This window comes from Schistocerca gregaria, chromosome 3 (assembly GCF_023897955.1).
Source record: "Schistocerca gregaria isolate iqSchGreg1 chromosome 3, iqSchGreg1.2, whole genome shotgun sequence".
In the NCBI taxonomy this organism is placed as follows: Eukaryota; Metazoa; Arthropoda; class Insecta; order Orthoptera; family Acrididae; genus Schistocerca; species Schistocerca gregaria.
Window position 1 is genome coordinate 823,333,716 of NC_064922.1, and position 16,739 is coordinate 823,350,454.

The 16,739-nt window shown below is 38.6% G+C and overlaps 1 protein-coding gene across 1 annotated transcript in view; it reads right to left on the reverse strand.

The window, feature by feature from the left end:
* LOC126354566 (uncharacterized) overlaps positions 1 to 16,739 on the reverse strand; it is a 61,505-nt gene that overhangs the window by 26,774 nt on the left and 17,992 nt on the right. Inside the window, exons 4-8 of the mRNA XM_050004310.1 lie at positions 11,965 to 12,132; positions 11,790 to 11,881; positions 7,913 to 8,098; positions 2,870 to 2,985; positions 2,657 to 2,783 (exon numbers count right to left, since the gene is read on the reverse strand). Coding sequence (XP_049860267.1) covers positions 2,657 to 2,783; positions 2,870 to 2,985; positions 7,913 to 8,098; positions 11,790 to 11,881; positions 11,965 to 12,132 — 689 coding nt within the window. The remainder of the gene's footprint in view (positions 1 to 2,656; positions 2,784 to 2,869; positions 2,986 to 7,912; positions 8,099 to 11,789; positions 11,882 to 11,964; positions 12,133 to 16,739) is intronic.

Genomic DNA, 16,739 nt, shown 5'->3' on the forward strand with positions numbered 1-16,739 from the left:
TCTGTCTTTTTAACAATTTCTTCCAATACAAGGGTTAAGCTGTATTATTTGTTTAAATCACGAAATTAACATATACAGGGTGGTCCAATAATAGTGACCAGGCAAAATATCTCACGAAATAAGCATCAAAGGAAAAAAACTACAAGGAACGAAACTCATCTAGCTTGAAGGGGGAAACCAGATGGTGCTCTGGTTGGCCTGCTAGATGGCACTGCCATAGGTCAAATGGATATCAACTGTATTTTTAAAAAATAGGAACCCCCATTTTTTATTACATTTTCATATAGTACATAAAGAAATATGGACGTTTTAGTTGGACCACTTTTTTGCTTTGAGATAGATGGCGCTGTAATAGTCACAAACGTATAAGTACGTGGTATCATGTAACATTCCACCAGTGTGGACGGTATTTGTTTTGTGATACATTACCCGTGTTAAAATGGACAGTTCACCAATTGCAGAAATGGTCAATACCGTGGTGATGTATGTCTATTGTGATCAAAATGCCCAACAGGCGTGTGCTATGTATGCTGCTTGGTATCCTGGATGAGATCATCCAAGTGCACAGACCGTTCGCCAGATAGTTACATTATTTAAGGAAACAGGAAGTGTTCAGCCACATGTGAAATGTCGACACGACCAGCAACAAATGATGATGCCCAAGAAGGTGTTTCAGCTTCTGTCGCAGCTAATCCGCACATCAGCAGCAGACAAATTGTGCGAGAATCGGGAATCTCAAAAACGTCAGTGTTGAGAATGCTACATCAACATCGATTGCACCTGTACCATATTTCTATGCACCAGGAATTGCATGGCGACGACTTTGTACAGTTCTGCCACTGGACACAAGAGAAATTACAGGACGATGACACAGATTTTTTGCATGCGTTCTATTTAGCGACAATGTGTCATTCACCAACAGTGGTAATTTACACCGGCATAATATGCACTCTTGGGCAACAGAAAACCCATGATGGCTGCGACACGTGGAACATCAGTGACCTTAGCGGGTTAATTTATGGTGCGGCATTATGGGAGGAAGGATAATTGGCCCCCATTTTATCGATGGCAATCTAAATGGTGCAATGTATGCTGATTTCCGATGTAATGTTCTACCGATGTTACTACAAGATGTTTCACTGCATGACAGAATGGCAATGTACTTCCAACATAGCAACTGTTGCACATATCTTGCGTGCAGTTGAAGCAGTACTGAACAGCATATTTCACGACAGGTGGATTGGTCATTGAAGCACCATGCCATGGCCCATACGTTCACCAGATCTGACTTATCCGGATTTCTTTCTGTGGTGAAAGTTGAAGCATATCTGCTATCGTGATCCACCGGCAACACCTGACAACATGCGTCAATGCATGTGGGAACATTACGGAAGACGAACTACTTGCTGTTGAGTGGACTGTTGTCACACTTATTGCCAAATGCATTGAGGTTGACAGAAATCATTTTGAGCATTTATTGCATTAATGTGGTATTTACAGGTAATCATGCTATAACAGCATGCATTCTCAGAAATGATAAATTCACAAAGGTACATGTATCACATTGGAACAACCGAAATAAAATGTTCAAACATACCTACATTCTGTACTTTAACTTTAAAAACCTACCTGTTACCAACTGCTCATCTAAAATTGTGAGCCATATCTGTGACTATTACAGCGTCATCTATCACAAAGCAAAAAAAGTGGTCCAACTAAAACATTCATACTTCTTTACATACTACACGAATATGTAATAAAAAATGGGGGTTCCTATTTTTTTTTTTAAATGGAGTTGATATCCGTTTGACCTATGGCAGCGCCATCTAGCGGGCCAACCATAGCACCATCTGGTTCCCCTCTTCAAGCTAGACAAGTTTCGTTCTTTGTAGTTTTTTCGTTTGATGCTTATTTCGTGAGATATTTGGCCTGGTCACGATCAATGGACCACCCTGTATAGTCACACAAACAATACTTTTGACAAAATTGGTAATTACTTTGGAATTAATGAAGAGCTGACTTTGCTAACATATTTTCAAATAGAGCCAAATAGATCCTTTAAGAATACTAGTAATTGTTCTTCCAAATGTTTATAATTCGTACAGAATTTATAGTTGTTTATAAGTCAACAATACAATTTAAGTTACAAAACAATTACTGATTTCATCCTATAATGGAAGGTATTAACTAGGCATAGTAAAAATAAATTAGAAAATCAATTACACACATAAAACTATGCACAAAATTATATCTTATGTTATATTCTTTAAAACTGTAGGCCAACCTTTCTCTTTTATGAATATGCAGATTACACTCACATATGTTAATAATAAATGAAAAAAATGAATTTAAGGAGGCAGATGGCAAAACAAGGGGAAGTAAAAAACATCCCAACTTACTTCGTGACACCCTCAACAAAATAAAGCACAAACACCCCCTCTCCGTTTCCCTCCTCTTCTAAACAAGCTCTAATTATTTGAAATTCCTAACATATTGCCTGCCCTCTTTTATAAGGAAATGTGGCTTATTCTTTTTCGCTTCACTAGCAAAAATCATTTTTCCCATGCTCCCTTCAAACGACAATCAATAATTCACTCATCACTACAGCATTAAAATCCAATACTGATCCAAGTGATGATTCATCTTAAACAAATACCCAAATTCCAGTTTCTGCTGCCTCGTCTTCCAATAAGGTACATCCCATATTTGCATGGGACCTTCAAATCCCTGTTCTGCTGCAAATGTTTCCAATTGCAGAAGTTCTTCCTCTTGAACAGGGAGTGCTGAAATAATTTTTTACAATTTTATTTTCATTTTACTAATTTAGTTCCTAACAATACTAGTATAAATAAAAAACTGGAATGTTTACCTTTGTCTAAAAGGTGATTTAACATCTTTTGAACATTTTCCACACTTCCTGCCATCTTTGTTTCCATTGACAAATCGGCATACTTGTCGTATCCCAAGAGCTTTGCTAAATTCCTCCTGTAGAAGATAAAGAAGTCTGATCCATTTCCATCTCACAATTCAGTAAGTAAGTCAAGTATACAGAAATAAAGATGATGTGTAAACTTTAAAGGTGGAGTATTATTAACAGAGAATGGTTATAATGACATAGTAGTATGGATTAATCATAGGTACTTGTTTGTCATCATCATCATAAATATTGACATATTAACAGTTATTTAATTAATGACTGCAGATCCAGGACAGTAATTTAAATCAGCAAAAAAGAGTTCTTATTTTTTTATCACTGGTTATTTACTACTCTTATTAATCTCTCTAGGAGTTCTCATTTGGAAACAACTTGTGGCAGCGTGCAATTACTAAGAGTATGTATTATACTGGCACCTCATCATAATAAAATGCAAGCAGCTGAGCACTAAATGGTTCACAATAGAGGTTTGTGATAGAAATATTACAAAAGGGTGTTGATGTGCTTGTTCAATGTATATCTATCCAGCTTTCCATTTTAAGTTCTTAGCTATTATCAAATCAGAAGTTACGTATTACTTATGGAAGATAATTGATTTATAATGGGCTGTAGCATGTTTTGGTTTCAGTGCAGGCACTCAAGTAATAAGATGTCTTAACGAAATTTTTAAGTATACAGTGGTTGTCTGGGGGAAGAGACCAAACTACGTGGTCATTGGTCTCATCGGATTAGGGAAGGACGGTGAGGGAAGTCAGCCATGCCCTTTCAAAGGAACCATCTCGACATTTGCCTGGAGCGATTTAGGGAAATCACGGAAAACCTAAATCAGGATGGCCAGAAGCGGGATTGAACTGACATCCTCCCAAATGCGAGTCCAGTGTGTTAACCACTGCGCCACCTTGCTCGGTTTTTAAGTATATATGTAACTGTATAAAAATTAAGTACATCAAAATTTTTTGACTTAAATAAAAAATTGAATTTAAAAAAACACATAAAATAGCAGAATTTGTCAGTATTTGCAAGGTCCATTTTAAATGCAACTCCATATTCAAAAATGTAGTTGTACTGACACCCAAAGTTTAATAGAAAGAATGAACTGAAGTGAAAAAAGATGCAGGAATAAATACCTCAAATGGTTTCTCAGGGCGTGTACGCAGACAAGGGGGGGGGGGGGGGGGGGGGGGCAAAAGAAAAGAAAAAAAAAACGGGTTTTTCCTGGTTGAAAAATAAACTTTCTAACTTTCTCCAGGGTGAAAATACGCTTTTTCCATGGTAAGTGACAGTATAGTTTCCATTGGAATTGTAAAACTTATCAGTCCTTTGAATGGTTAACTCAGTTAAGATTTTATACACCGGCGTACAACCTCCTGCCACTTTAGGAAACAAACCCCAGAAAGAAATGTGTTTTGGAAAGATCTTTGATTTGTAGCAATATGTACGCTGTATATTTTCATATATTGAAATTATATGGTCGATTTCCACCAAACACAGAACGTTAGTTTCCGAAGCATTGAAGTCGGGACTGCCATGCACTTTTGTAAGCCAATCATAGCTTCTGTCACGTGATCTTGCCAGCTGATAATCGCAGATATTCATCGCGTTTACATGGGGCTCCCAAAACCTGATTATTTAAATCGACCTCCCAATACCATTCCTGGGTGGTCACGTAATCACTTCAAAATCGATTCTGGAAATCCACTTCTGTTTTCCTGTTCCGCAATTCATTTTCGCTGCCATGTAAACGCATCCAGTATTGAAACGTGGTTGGGCTGTCAGGTTTTGTCTTGTTTTTAAAAGTTTCGGCTAATATCGACAGAGTGGGTTTTTGTACAGTGTAGGATAAGGACAAATATTAGACTGAATCTGTTTACACCTCGTCAAACTGAGGAGAAATAGCGGCTGTGCTGACTAAATCATAAACCACATCTGCTGTTTTCCAGGCGCCGTAGTTAACTGGGCTAGTAAATCCACTTCAGAGATTAACATGTCAACACGACCGCAAAAAATGGTTTCGTAAACTGGGTTTTCATCCTTTGGATGATGTGTTGAATGTAAAAATAGTGATTCAGAGCATAGGACACGAGATGATGTCAGCCTGTAACAACATCACCACTAAGTAGCATGTACACACAATTAGGAGAAACTTAATTTTTTAAATTAAATCTACAAGAAAAGCTAAGGTTTCACATACAAGATTTGTCTTTTTTGCGGGTTTACACTTCGGTATATTACACAACTGTGCCAATAAAATTTTAAGTAATGAAGTAAATGTTTGAAGGTGGCTGGTCCCCAAAGTGTTAAGCTTTAAATGAAAATCAAACGCTCTGCGATTTAAGAAATTCAAAGAACGTTCGCACAGGAACATACCGTAACTCATATTCCGTAAAGTTAAATGTACTTTGAAAGCAACGACCAATTGCAATATTTTGCGGCGACCTGTTAGAATTTGTCTCAGGAGTTGTCAGAGAGTGCCAGAAAATGGCTTACTGTGCCTGCGAAGCCACGATGACGTAGGTAGCCAGTATGCTCATACATTATTGCATTAAGAGATCTTACATTATGTCGTACACGAAACAGGACATCAAAGGATACCTAGAGCATCGTAATATCGTACACCATACTAAAATCCTTAATTCAGCTTAAGGAGTACATTAGTATGTCCAGATTCACAAAGAAGTAGGTCCCAAGCTGATATCAAACTTTTCAGTGCGGTTTTCGGAACGCAAATTTCCTGTAAGTACCAGTACTGTATTATCTCATGTTTAGTTCTATGGCATAATGCCATACACCACAAAATATAGCAATGTGCACTTGAAATTCCGCAGGCAGTTGACACTAGCCAATTGCGTTTCAAATAAATTGACAGCCTCTGCAGAAAAGGTTAATTAAAGACTTTTTTTTAGCAAATCAACAAAAATAACTTCATTGTTCTGCAAGGCAATTAATACCCAACCGTCAAAAAACCTGGAAATAAAATAAAACCAGAAAACTGAGACTAATAACATATTTTAGCCTTCCATAATTATGTTAAAAATTTAATTCAGTTTATAGCTCCCGGTCACAGAAATCCGTTTTGTTTTTGAGAGCAGCAAACTAAACGTAAACACAGTTCACATGGAGACTACCCCTCATTCCACTACTAAAGCTCAGACTGCTCTGTGCATGCGCGAATGTGGCAGTTTGGATGCGCCAGAGAAATGTTTCCGGATATCATCTGGCTGCTTGTTTCTATTGCTGATACAGCTCGTGACTAAATCTGTTCATCATAAGAATAAACCTGATATAGACAGACACAAATGCGATGATTGGTCAGAAGCCGCAGCACAAGTACACTGGTATTACGCTCTTGCAAGTATGTCCTACTTATGTATTAGATATCTTATTGCTAAGTTACGTTAAATGAAACTTTAAGAGATTCAAATGTATTAACAGCCATTAACATTTCTCTTAATTACGCTTTAGCTACGTAGTTTTTATTCCAAGAATCGTACGTAGTCACAGCCTCTGCAGCATTGTGCTCCGATTGTCGCGCTGTTAATGCGCAGTATGAGAATGGCTGAGGCTGCTTTCTATTTCATAGTGGAACACGGTTAAAAGTGATGATAAATAGCTGTTCTTAATGTTTTTCAGAAGTTTTCCCTGCATTGTATAATACAATGAAGTTGATTGACAAACCCATGTTGTACATGTAGCGCAGTCGGTAGTGTAATGATATGTCAACCAAATGTGCATTGATTCAAATCTCCCCAGTATAATTTTTTTTCCTTGTTCAATTTGGCATACCTACATCTCATAATTATAAAACTCATCATTGCTGTATTGCTCCTCTGCTCGCCTCTTTTACGGTACGTCTTAACTGCAAGTGCTCACATCACAGCAGGCTAGCTGTAACACCTGACTGGTCAGTGCAGTCCCAGTTAAATGAGCCGGTAAAGCTGTTGTCCCTTATTATCGCTAAGTCCATGTGCGCGTGATGTACGGCACAAAACGTGCCCTTATTATAGTACTTGACAGTACTCAAGACAACTTGGTTGCAGTCTCACGTGAAACGGAAATCCATTGAGGTTTCAGTAAAAGCGGAAGAATACATAGTGCAACGTTTACATCAGGTTTATTCTTATGACGAATGGTTTAGTTACCTTGGATACAGCTAACAGCCGCACTTCAAGTAACCAGAAGTGTGAGAAGGTAGTGTTACAAGACTCAAGTGAGCATGTGCGTAAGCCCACTGGCGACTTCTCAAATGAACCTAATGTTAACAGCTGTGACTCCACACCCAGCAGTCTGTTGTTATGAATAATTGCAGTCTTCGTCCTACAGTCTTTGATGCATTTTGCTGTTGGCAGGTGTGTGTGTGTGTGTGTGTGTGTGTGTGTGTGTGTGTGTGTGTGTGTGTGTGTGTGTGTGTGTGTGTGTGTGTGTGTGTGTGTGTGTGTGCGCGCTATGTTTCGTTCCTGTAAATTGCTCATTTCCTTTGCAACTTAGCTGGCCGAAGTGGCCGAGTGGTTCTAGGCGCTACAGTTTGGAACCGTGTGACCGCTATGGTCACAGGTTCGAATCCTGCCTGGGGCATGGATGTGTGTGATGTCCTTAGGTTAGTTAGGTTTAAGTACTTCTAAGTTCTAGGGGACTGATGACCTCAGCAGTTAAGCCCCATAGTGCTCAGAGCCATTTGAACCATTTTCTTTGCAACTTAAGTTTTTTTTTTTTCCTCGTTTACGTTTTATTGCTGCAGTATTATATTACAGTAATGGGCTAAAGTAAAATTGTTTGTTGGAGTACCAGTTCTCACCAGTCAAAGCTAAAAAAAAATTAACTGAATACTAAAACAATAAAAAATTCACGGAATTCTTAAAAATTCCTGGTTTTTCCCGGATGAAAAAATTCCCGAGTTTTTCCCAGTTGTCCTGCAACGTATACACCCTGTTTCTGTAACATTTAAGGTATTTGCAGTGGATTATTAAGGTATTAACTCACCTCTGTATACGGATCTCCTGGACAGTTGTGCTGTTCTCCAACGATTTCTCATTGTGTGTCGAACAGCGGCGTACACTCGCCTGCCACACATTCCAGCGCTGATCTCTATCTGCACAATGCTCTAGAAATCCAGTGGCCACTGCAGGCTGCAATGTGACTGTCCAAGGACCACGACCTGGCTGGCTTCTGCAGCAAAGTAATTTTGCACATTTGCAATTTACCTACCCTAACTTCTTAACCAATGATGCTATGTATTTTATGAGAGCATGTATTGGATCTGTGCTGAAGTAGTGCAAACAAGTTTTATACTTAGCTTTTCACTGACACAAGATTATTAGGCAAATGTCACGGACCATGAAGTTGGGAATCCACAATGTGAAATGTACTTCATGGAGTTGAAAAAGAAAGAAAACTAGTATGACAATTTCATTCACAATTTCTGAATTCTCTGTGCACGAGACATTCTCAAGCACAGTGGAGACAAAAAATATGTTAGTGTAATGGTGACTATGATATGTCAAATGCTTTCCGTAATCTTTGATGAGGCTCATTCTTTACAGGCAGAGCCTACAGTTCCATAAGGCCTGTATTGATGGATTATTTTATTTTAACATCTGTACTGTTAGCTTGTCACCTTCTGGTACTAGTATGTGTCCATAAAGATACTCATACAAGCACTGTGCGGAAATCCAAATTTGGAAGGTGTAATGACATATGCTGATGGTATATTTATGGATGGGATAATAAGTGTAAAACTAACACCAGTGAAACCTTGTGTAAGTCCAAGAGAAAAGATGAAGTACAGATCATGAAGTAAATTTAAATGTACCAAAAACAACAAATCTGCAGAATCTTCTACGACCTAACAAAAACCTCTAATCAGCAAACTGTGTCTTGTTAATCCACAAAATAGGTGATTATAGGATTAAGAGCAGTGTTCTACACAAACTTACTCCACGTTTATGTAATGGATGACAAAAAATAAATACATTCAAATATCAAAAATTATCCTCCAAGTGGATAACAATTACACAAGATGTCCTCCAAGGAACAATAGTTTTCTCTTTGGAGCACATTCACATATGATCCCCCACAAAGTCACCTCTCAATATATGTGTAATATAATTCCTAAAAAATTACTATATCATCACAGACTAACATGGTTTGCAACTGACAAGTATTCTATTCTACAAAACAGTTAATCAGCTGTGATGTTGCTTAGCACCTAGCTCCACTTGTGCAGTCAGGAGAGCTTATGAACTGGCATGGAATAATGGTGGGGGAACCTTGTAGTAGCAAGCCCCAGTCACACACATCAGCTGTGCTGCCTCTGTGGAGTTTGTGGGTAATGTCAAAGTGGTAGGTGTTCTATTAATAGTGTACATGCCTTTGGCACTTTCATGTTTTTCTGGAGTTGAAACGTACAATAGTCTTAGCAGTTGTTGTATTCAAAAACTATACTAGTGTGTATAATGTCTGGAGTGCACTGAAATTCAGAACTGCAACAACAAAGATTTTCCAATGTGCTGTAGTATGAAAAGAAGTATGCAACACAATAACAGATCAAATAAAGGAAATTTTTCATTTGTTCATTTCGGCTCTACTTTATGCCTTTTGAAGCTGAGAGCATTGTGAAACATGTGAAACAATTCCCTTTTCAACTGTTTTCACAGACAATAGCAAGATGCCCACTTTGATATAAGGATTGCCTAAAACTAAATTGAAGTAACAAAAATATTAAACAGTGGCAGCCACAGATGACAGTGGTCATAAGTGTGTATGAGGTTTGCTTGAGTAAATGTGACAGAGTTTTGTCTTGTCCACATCTAATGAAAGATTTAGTCCAATAGCTGAATAATATCCAGCAACCTTTCATCATACCTTTTGTCACTCAATGCCTCCTCTATTCCCTGAGTTACAATCTACTTTTTCCACTTTGTTGTCATTCAATTCAAGATTTTCTATTGCTTTAATTAGTAGTAATCTGCAGATAGAAAGACTTCTGAGTCATGAGTGTCATTAGTAACATTCTTCAATTCCACATTGAAAATGACCAGGAAATAATATATTTTAAAAAAATACAAACTTTTGACAGCTGTCTATACAACATCTAAGATTACAACAGCTGAGAGAAGCAGCTGGACTCTGGAGAGTTCCACAACTATTTAAGCAGCACAATATCATGGTTAGTTTGAGTCAATTACTAACATTCTCCATACATGGTTAAGAAATTATGTAATTTCATTGGAAAGTTATTGACATGTATGCTTCGAAAATTCAAATTTCAAAAGAAAAAAAAACAGTTGTGTTTCATTTGATTTATAGTTAAAGATCCAAAAGATGGTGTGGATCACTTGAAATGAAAATACACCATACACAGTACAGATTTATAATGGTCCATAGGATTCATAAGGTAGTGTAAAAACAGTGTCCACTAAAGTAACATATTTGTCCTTATACATGTTCAAGCGGGATAAATAGTAGAATTTGAGCCATGTAGTACATTGTCACTATTGTGCATGTGTATAATAAACACGTGTGCACTGCACTGAGGAATGACCAACATTTGTAGCTAAGGCCATTTAGAATTCACAGGTACGAGCATTCACCATCAAGGTGTATCTGAAAAATGATGAGTCTCCCATTATATTTCCATGACTCTTTTGATGCCATTTCGAGTTGAAGCATATGATAAAGTCCTGGATCACTGGATGACTGTAGGTCAGTGCAACGATTCATGACTATTGCATCTTGTGCAAAGTAGTCCAGGGTGATAAAGATCACAGCAGACTGTAGAGCAAGTGGAGGAGGCGTCTCAGGCATTTATCCCAAGTTCTCACCATCCTGCTGGCAGACATGACTTGGCTTTATGTCAGATCGGTCCCTGTGGTGTATCACCTGTGATAACCTGCACTTCCACCCCCGTGAATTGTAGATTGTGCAGAAGTTAAATGAGAAAGATGAAGTTACCAATGAAGCTTCACCTTGCAGTTCCTGGAACTTGCAGCAGCTGACCCGCACACCCAAGACAACATACCAACGTTGGATAAAGCCAATTTGCATCTAAACAGTCATGCAAATAAACAGAACTGGGTGCCACATAACCAAGCTCATCCCCTTCATCTGTGGTAGAAATACCGGTAATGTGAACATGTGACTGCACACTGTGGCATGGCTTCATTTGGCACCATCAGTCCATATTTTTTTGAGAATTTGGCCACACAATAACAGTTACTGGTGACCACTATGTCCAAGTGGAAAATGGTTTTGTCCTTCTAAGGTTCAATGATATATTGTTCCAACAGGTAGGGCCAACAGCCCATTGGTCCACATATGTCTTGCAGCATCATTTTCCAGATTGATTTGTTTCCAGGCCTGGAGTTCATTGGCCAGCACAATCACCCGATGTGACTACCCAATGTCTTGTGGGCATACCTGAACAGTCAAGCGTATGCTACGCATCCTCATACCACGGATGAAATCAAGGAAAGGCTGCATACAGCTGTGGAGGAGATCCCACTGAACATGCCAAATCAGGTGATGGAAGCTTCTGTTTGCTGCTGGGAGGAATGCACGGAATGTGATGGCAGCCATTTCTATTGTGTCACATTCAAAATCAAGCAGAGAGCATATATGATACATAATATCATATATTTTTCTTTGTTTTCAGTGTATCTCAATAAATTTTGTAATTTGTTTCAAAGTTCTGTCTTTTTAATATCCTACTATTCATTCTGCTGGACCCTGTATAAAGATACTATACAGTAAAAGAATAACTTTCTGCACAAATTCATTAAAAAATTAAGTCAGAATACATACATAATTAATTGATAAATTGTTTTCTTTGTCCATTTGCAAGGAGTACAAAAACATGTACCTGTCAGCTGCCATCATCTTCAAAACATCTTCAGGAAAGTCAGTCATAATAGATGAACCTTTAATCACATGTTTAAATTGATTCGTGGCAATCTGTAGATAAAATAAGTGAAACAAATTAAAAATGGTTTACACATTGTAACATGAAAATCTTCGATATAAAGTTCATTACTGACCTCCAGTTTCTCTCTATATGCTGTCTTCGCTTTTGCCAGTTTAAAAAGAATATTGTTAAGATTGGCCTTCTTGCTTCTTTCTAAATCTAAGCCATTTAAACGACCCTCAAGTAAAAATTTTTGGACTATCCGCTTTTGCTCCTCTGTCTTCGCACAACCACTTAATTTCTGTGGAAGATATGAAACATTTACTGAAGCATTCTTCATTATATAAAAGATGCAAATATAAACTGTGGCAGCATCCATGACGACGAGTCCTACAAGGAAGGTTGAGAAAGGTAGGAAGATATATTTGCTCAGCAAATTTCACAATATCTCAGCAGTCACAAATATTCAATGATGAGGACGAAGATGTGGAGAACAAATGGAAAAAATTCAAAGGCATCATTCAATATGCCCTAGACATGTATGTTCTGAGTAAGTTTTTAAGGGATGGGAAAGATTCACCATGGTTTAATAGCAGTGTTAGAAAAGCACTACGTAAACAAAGAGCACCTCATCTCAGGTTCAAGAGAAGTAAAAACCTAGCTGACAGAAGCGTAAATGAGCTTAAGAAGAGCAATGAGAGAAGTGTTCAGTGATTTTGAAAGCAAGCCGTTGTTAACCGACCAGAGTAAAAACCCTAAGAGATTTTGATTGTATGTAAAATCAGTAAGTGGGTCAAAATCATCTATTCATTTTCTCAGTGACCACACCAGCACCAAAATGGAAAATAACAGAGAGAAGGCCAAAATACTGAATTCGGTCTTCCGAAGTTGTTTCACCATGGAAGATTATAACACTGTCCCTCCTTTCAATCGTCATGCAAGCGGCAAAATGGCAGATATTGTGATAACCGATAGCAAAACTGAAAAGCAGCTAAACTCTCTTAGTAGGGGAAAAACTTCCGGACCAGATGAGATTCCTATAATATTCTATAAAGATTATGCGAAGGAACTAGCTCCCCTTCTAGCAGTAATTTATCATAGAAATGTGCCTTATGACTGGAAAAAAGCACAGGTCATTCCCATTTTTAAGAAAGGCCGTAAGACAGATCCACACAATTATAGGCCTATATTGTTGATGTCAAACTGTCGTAGAATTATGGAACATGTTTTATGTTCAAGAATTATCTTGGAAAATGAACAGCTCCTCTATAAAAATCAACATGGATTCCGCAAACAGAGATCCTGTGAAACTCGGCTCGCTCTGTTCCTCCATGACATCCACAGCGCAGTGGACAATCTCGCTCAGGTTGATGATGCGTTCCTTGATTTCAGAAAGGCATTTGACACCATCCTGCATTGCCATTTAATGAAAAAAAATATGAGCTTACGCAGTATTGGAGCAGACCTGCCATTGGATTCAAGACTTCCTTGCAGATAGAACTCAACACATCGCTCTTAATGGAACTAAATCGACAGATGTAAAGGTAATATCCGGAGTACCACAGGGAAGTGTGAGAGGGCTGTTGCTGTCCACAATATATATAAATGATCTAGTAGAAAGTGTCAGATGCTCTTTAAGGCTATTTGCAGATAATGCAGTTGTTTATACCAAAGTAGAATGCCAGAAGAAAGTAAGAATTTGCAGAATGACCTGCAGAGAATTGATGAGTGGTGCAGACTCCGGCAGCTGACCCTGGACGTAAATACATGAAACATTTTGTGCAAACATAGGAAAAGAAATCCACTACTGTACAGCTACATTATTGATGACAAACAGCTGGAAACAGCGTCTGCCATAAAATACCTTTGCATAATTATCCACTGCGACCTTAAGTAGAATGACCATATAAATCAGATAGTGGGAAAAGCAGACACCAGACTCAGATTCATTGGAAGAATCTTAAGGAAATGTAACTCACCCACAAAAGCATTGGCTTATAAGGCACTTGTTCGTCTGATCCTTGAATGTTGTTCATCTACCTGGGATTCCTATCAGGTAGGACTGATAGAGAAGATTCAATGAGGGCGGTACGTTTCGTCACGGGGTCATTTAACTGGTGAGAGAGAGTTACGGAGATGCTAAACAAACTCCACTGGCAGATTTTGCAAGAGAAACACTGTGCATCACGGAGAGATTTGCTACGGAATTTTCTGGACAGCACTTTTCAGGAGGAGTCAGACAATATATTACTTCCCCCCACATACACCTCATGTATTGACCACGAGAAGAAAATTCAGGAAATTAGAGCCAATACAGAGGCTTACCAACAATCATTCTTCCTACGCACTATTCGCCGGTGGAACAGGGTTGGAGGTATCAGATAGTGGTACAGAAAGTACCCTCCACCACACACCATTAGGTGGCTTATGGAGTATGATGTATATGTAAATAAAATCAGTAACGAAAGCAAAACACACACACACACACACACACACACACACACACACACACACACACACAATAATAACTTTATAACAGTGACTACAAGTTACCACTAAACAAAAAAATTAATTATTGATAAAATTATTTAATTGGATAGGTAAAAAATCTACTTACCAAGCGGCAGCAGAACACACACATAAAAGTCTGTTGTGATTGGCAAGCTTTCAGAGCCAGTAGCTCTTTCTTCAGGCAGAAGGATTGAAGGGGAAGGAAGAAGCGTGAAGGAAAAGGACTGGAGAGGCCTAGGGAAAGGGGTAGTTTTTGGGAAAGTCACCCAGAACCACAAGTCAGGGGAGGCTTACCGTAGGGGATGAGAAGGAAGAATCAGTATTTTCTTCTCATGCCATACAGTAAGTCTGCCCTGACTCACAGTTATGGGTGACTTTCCCAAATTCTACCCCTTTTCCTAGGCTTCTCCAGTCCTTTTCCTTCACCGTTCTTCCTTCCCCTTCAACACTTCTGCCTGAAAGAGCAGCCACTGGCTCTGAAAGCTTGCCAATCACAACAGTTCTTTTATGTATGTGTTCTGCCGCTGCTTGGCGAGAAGATTTTTTATCTATCCAATTAAGTAACAAAAAAGTTATTTGCAACACTTGCAGTGTGAACAATTATCTTTTAACAATTAAGAATTCTTACAATAATGTGTTTACAATGAACAATACATTTCTGCTTAAATTCTAACATGTTTCCAAGAAGATCAACATGCAACTAGTTGTACACAACATAAGCACAGTTAGATATAGCTAGAAACAATATTTCACTTGTCAGGCACCAAGAAACATACTTGGTAACAATTACGATACCTGTACGACGATGCCAAGCTAATTATATTAGGATAATATGATCATACAGAGTCCTGAACGGATGACATAACAATAAGCATCCCTGGCATACAGAAACAATTGAAAGAGTTGAAAACAAATAAGTTACCAGGTCCAGATGGAATCCCAATTCAGTTTTACAAAGCGTACACAACGTCATTGGTCCCTTACTTAGTTTACATTTAACACAGATCTCTCAAACAGTGCAAAGTGCCAAGTGAGTGGGAAAAAAGTGCCCGTAACCCCTGAATCTAAGAAAGATAAAATAATTACAGGCCAATATCCTTAACATTGGTTTGCTGCAGAATTCTAGACCATATTCTCAGTTCGAATATCATAAATTTCCTAGAGACCAAAAAGCTCATATCAACAAATCAGCATGGTTTTAGAAAGCATCGCTTGTGCAAAACACAGCTTGCTTTTTTCTCACATGATACAATGTGAACTATGGATGAAGGGCAACAGGCTAATCTCACTTTTCTAGATTTACGAAAAGCATTCAACACAGTACTCCACTGCAGACTGTTAACGAAGGTATATGCATACAGAATAGGCTCCCAGATATGGGACCCACTTTAAGGCTTCTTAAGTAATAGAACACAGTGTACTGTCCTCGACAGCAAGTGTTCATCCGAGCCAGGGGTAACATCAGGAGTGGTTCCAGGAAGTGTGATAGGACCATTTGCTATATACATAACTGATCTGGCAGGCAGGGTGGGCAGCAATCTGCGGTTGTTTGCTGATGATGCTATGGTGTCCAGGAAAGTGTCAAAGGTAAGTGAGAGTAGAATGATACAAAATGATCAAGACAAAATTTGTAGTTGCTGTGATGAATGTCAGATGGCTCTTAATGTAGAAAAATGTACGTAAGTACACATTATAATGAAAAACAAACCTTAATGTTTGGATTCAGCAGTCACATCGTTTAAATATCTGGTCATAATGTTGCAAAGCGATATGAAATGGAACTAGCAAGAGAGGTAGGGAAAGTGAACAGTCAGCTTAGGTTTACTGGGAGAATTTTAGGATAAGTGCGGTTCATCTGTAAAGGAGACAACATAGAACACTGGTGTGATGTACGGTGTTCTTGAGTACTGCTCGAGTGTGTGGGATCTTTAGCAGTTCGGACTGAAAGAAGACATTGAAGCAATTCAGAGGCGAGCTGCTAGATTTGTTATCAGTGGTTTCGGAACTCAAGTGGGAATCCCTGGAGGGAAGAAGACATTCATTTCGAGAACACTACTGAGAAAGTTAAGAGAACCGGTATTTGAAGCTTAATTGCCAAACATCCTACCGCCTCCAACATCCATTTTGCATAGGGGCCACAAAGATAAGATACCAGAAATTAGGCCTCATACGGAGGCATATAGACAGCCATTTTTCCCTCGCTGTATCTGTGAGTGGAACAGGAAAGGAAACGACTACTTGTGCTGTAGGGTACCCTCCACCACACACCATGTGGTGGCTTGTGGAGACTGTATGTAAATGAAGATTAAAAGCTTCTTCCTTTTTAACCATATCTAAAGATGATGATTATGTACAACAATCAACAATCTAATGACAATTTGTCATCGCTGACTTCTG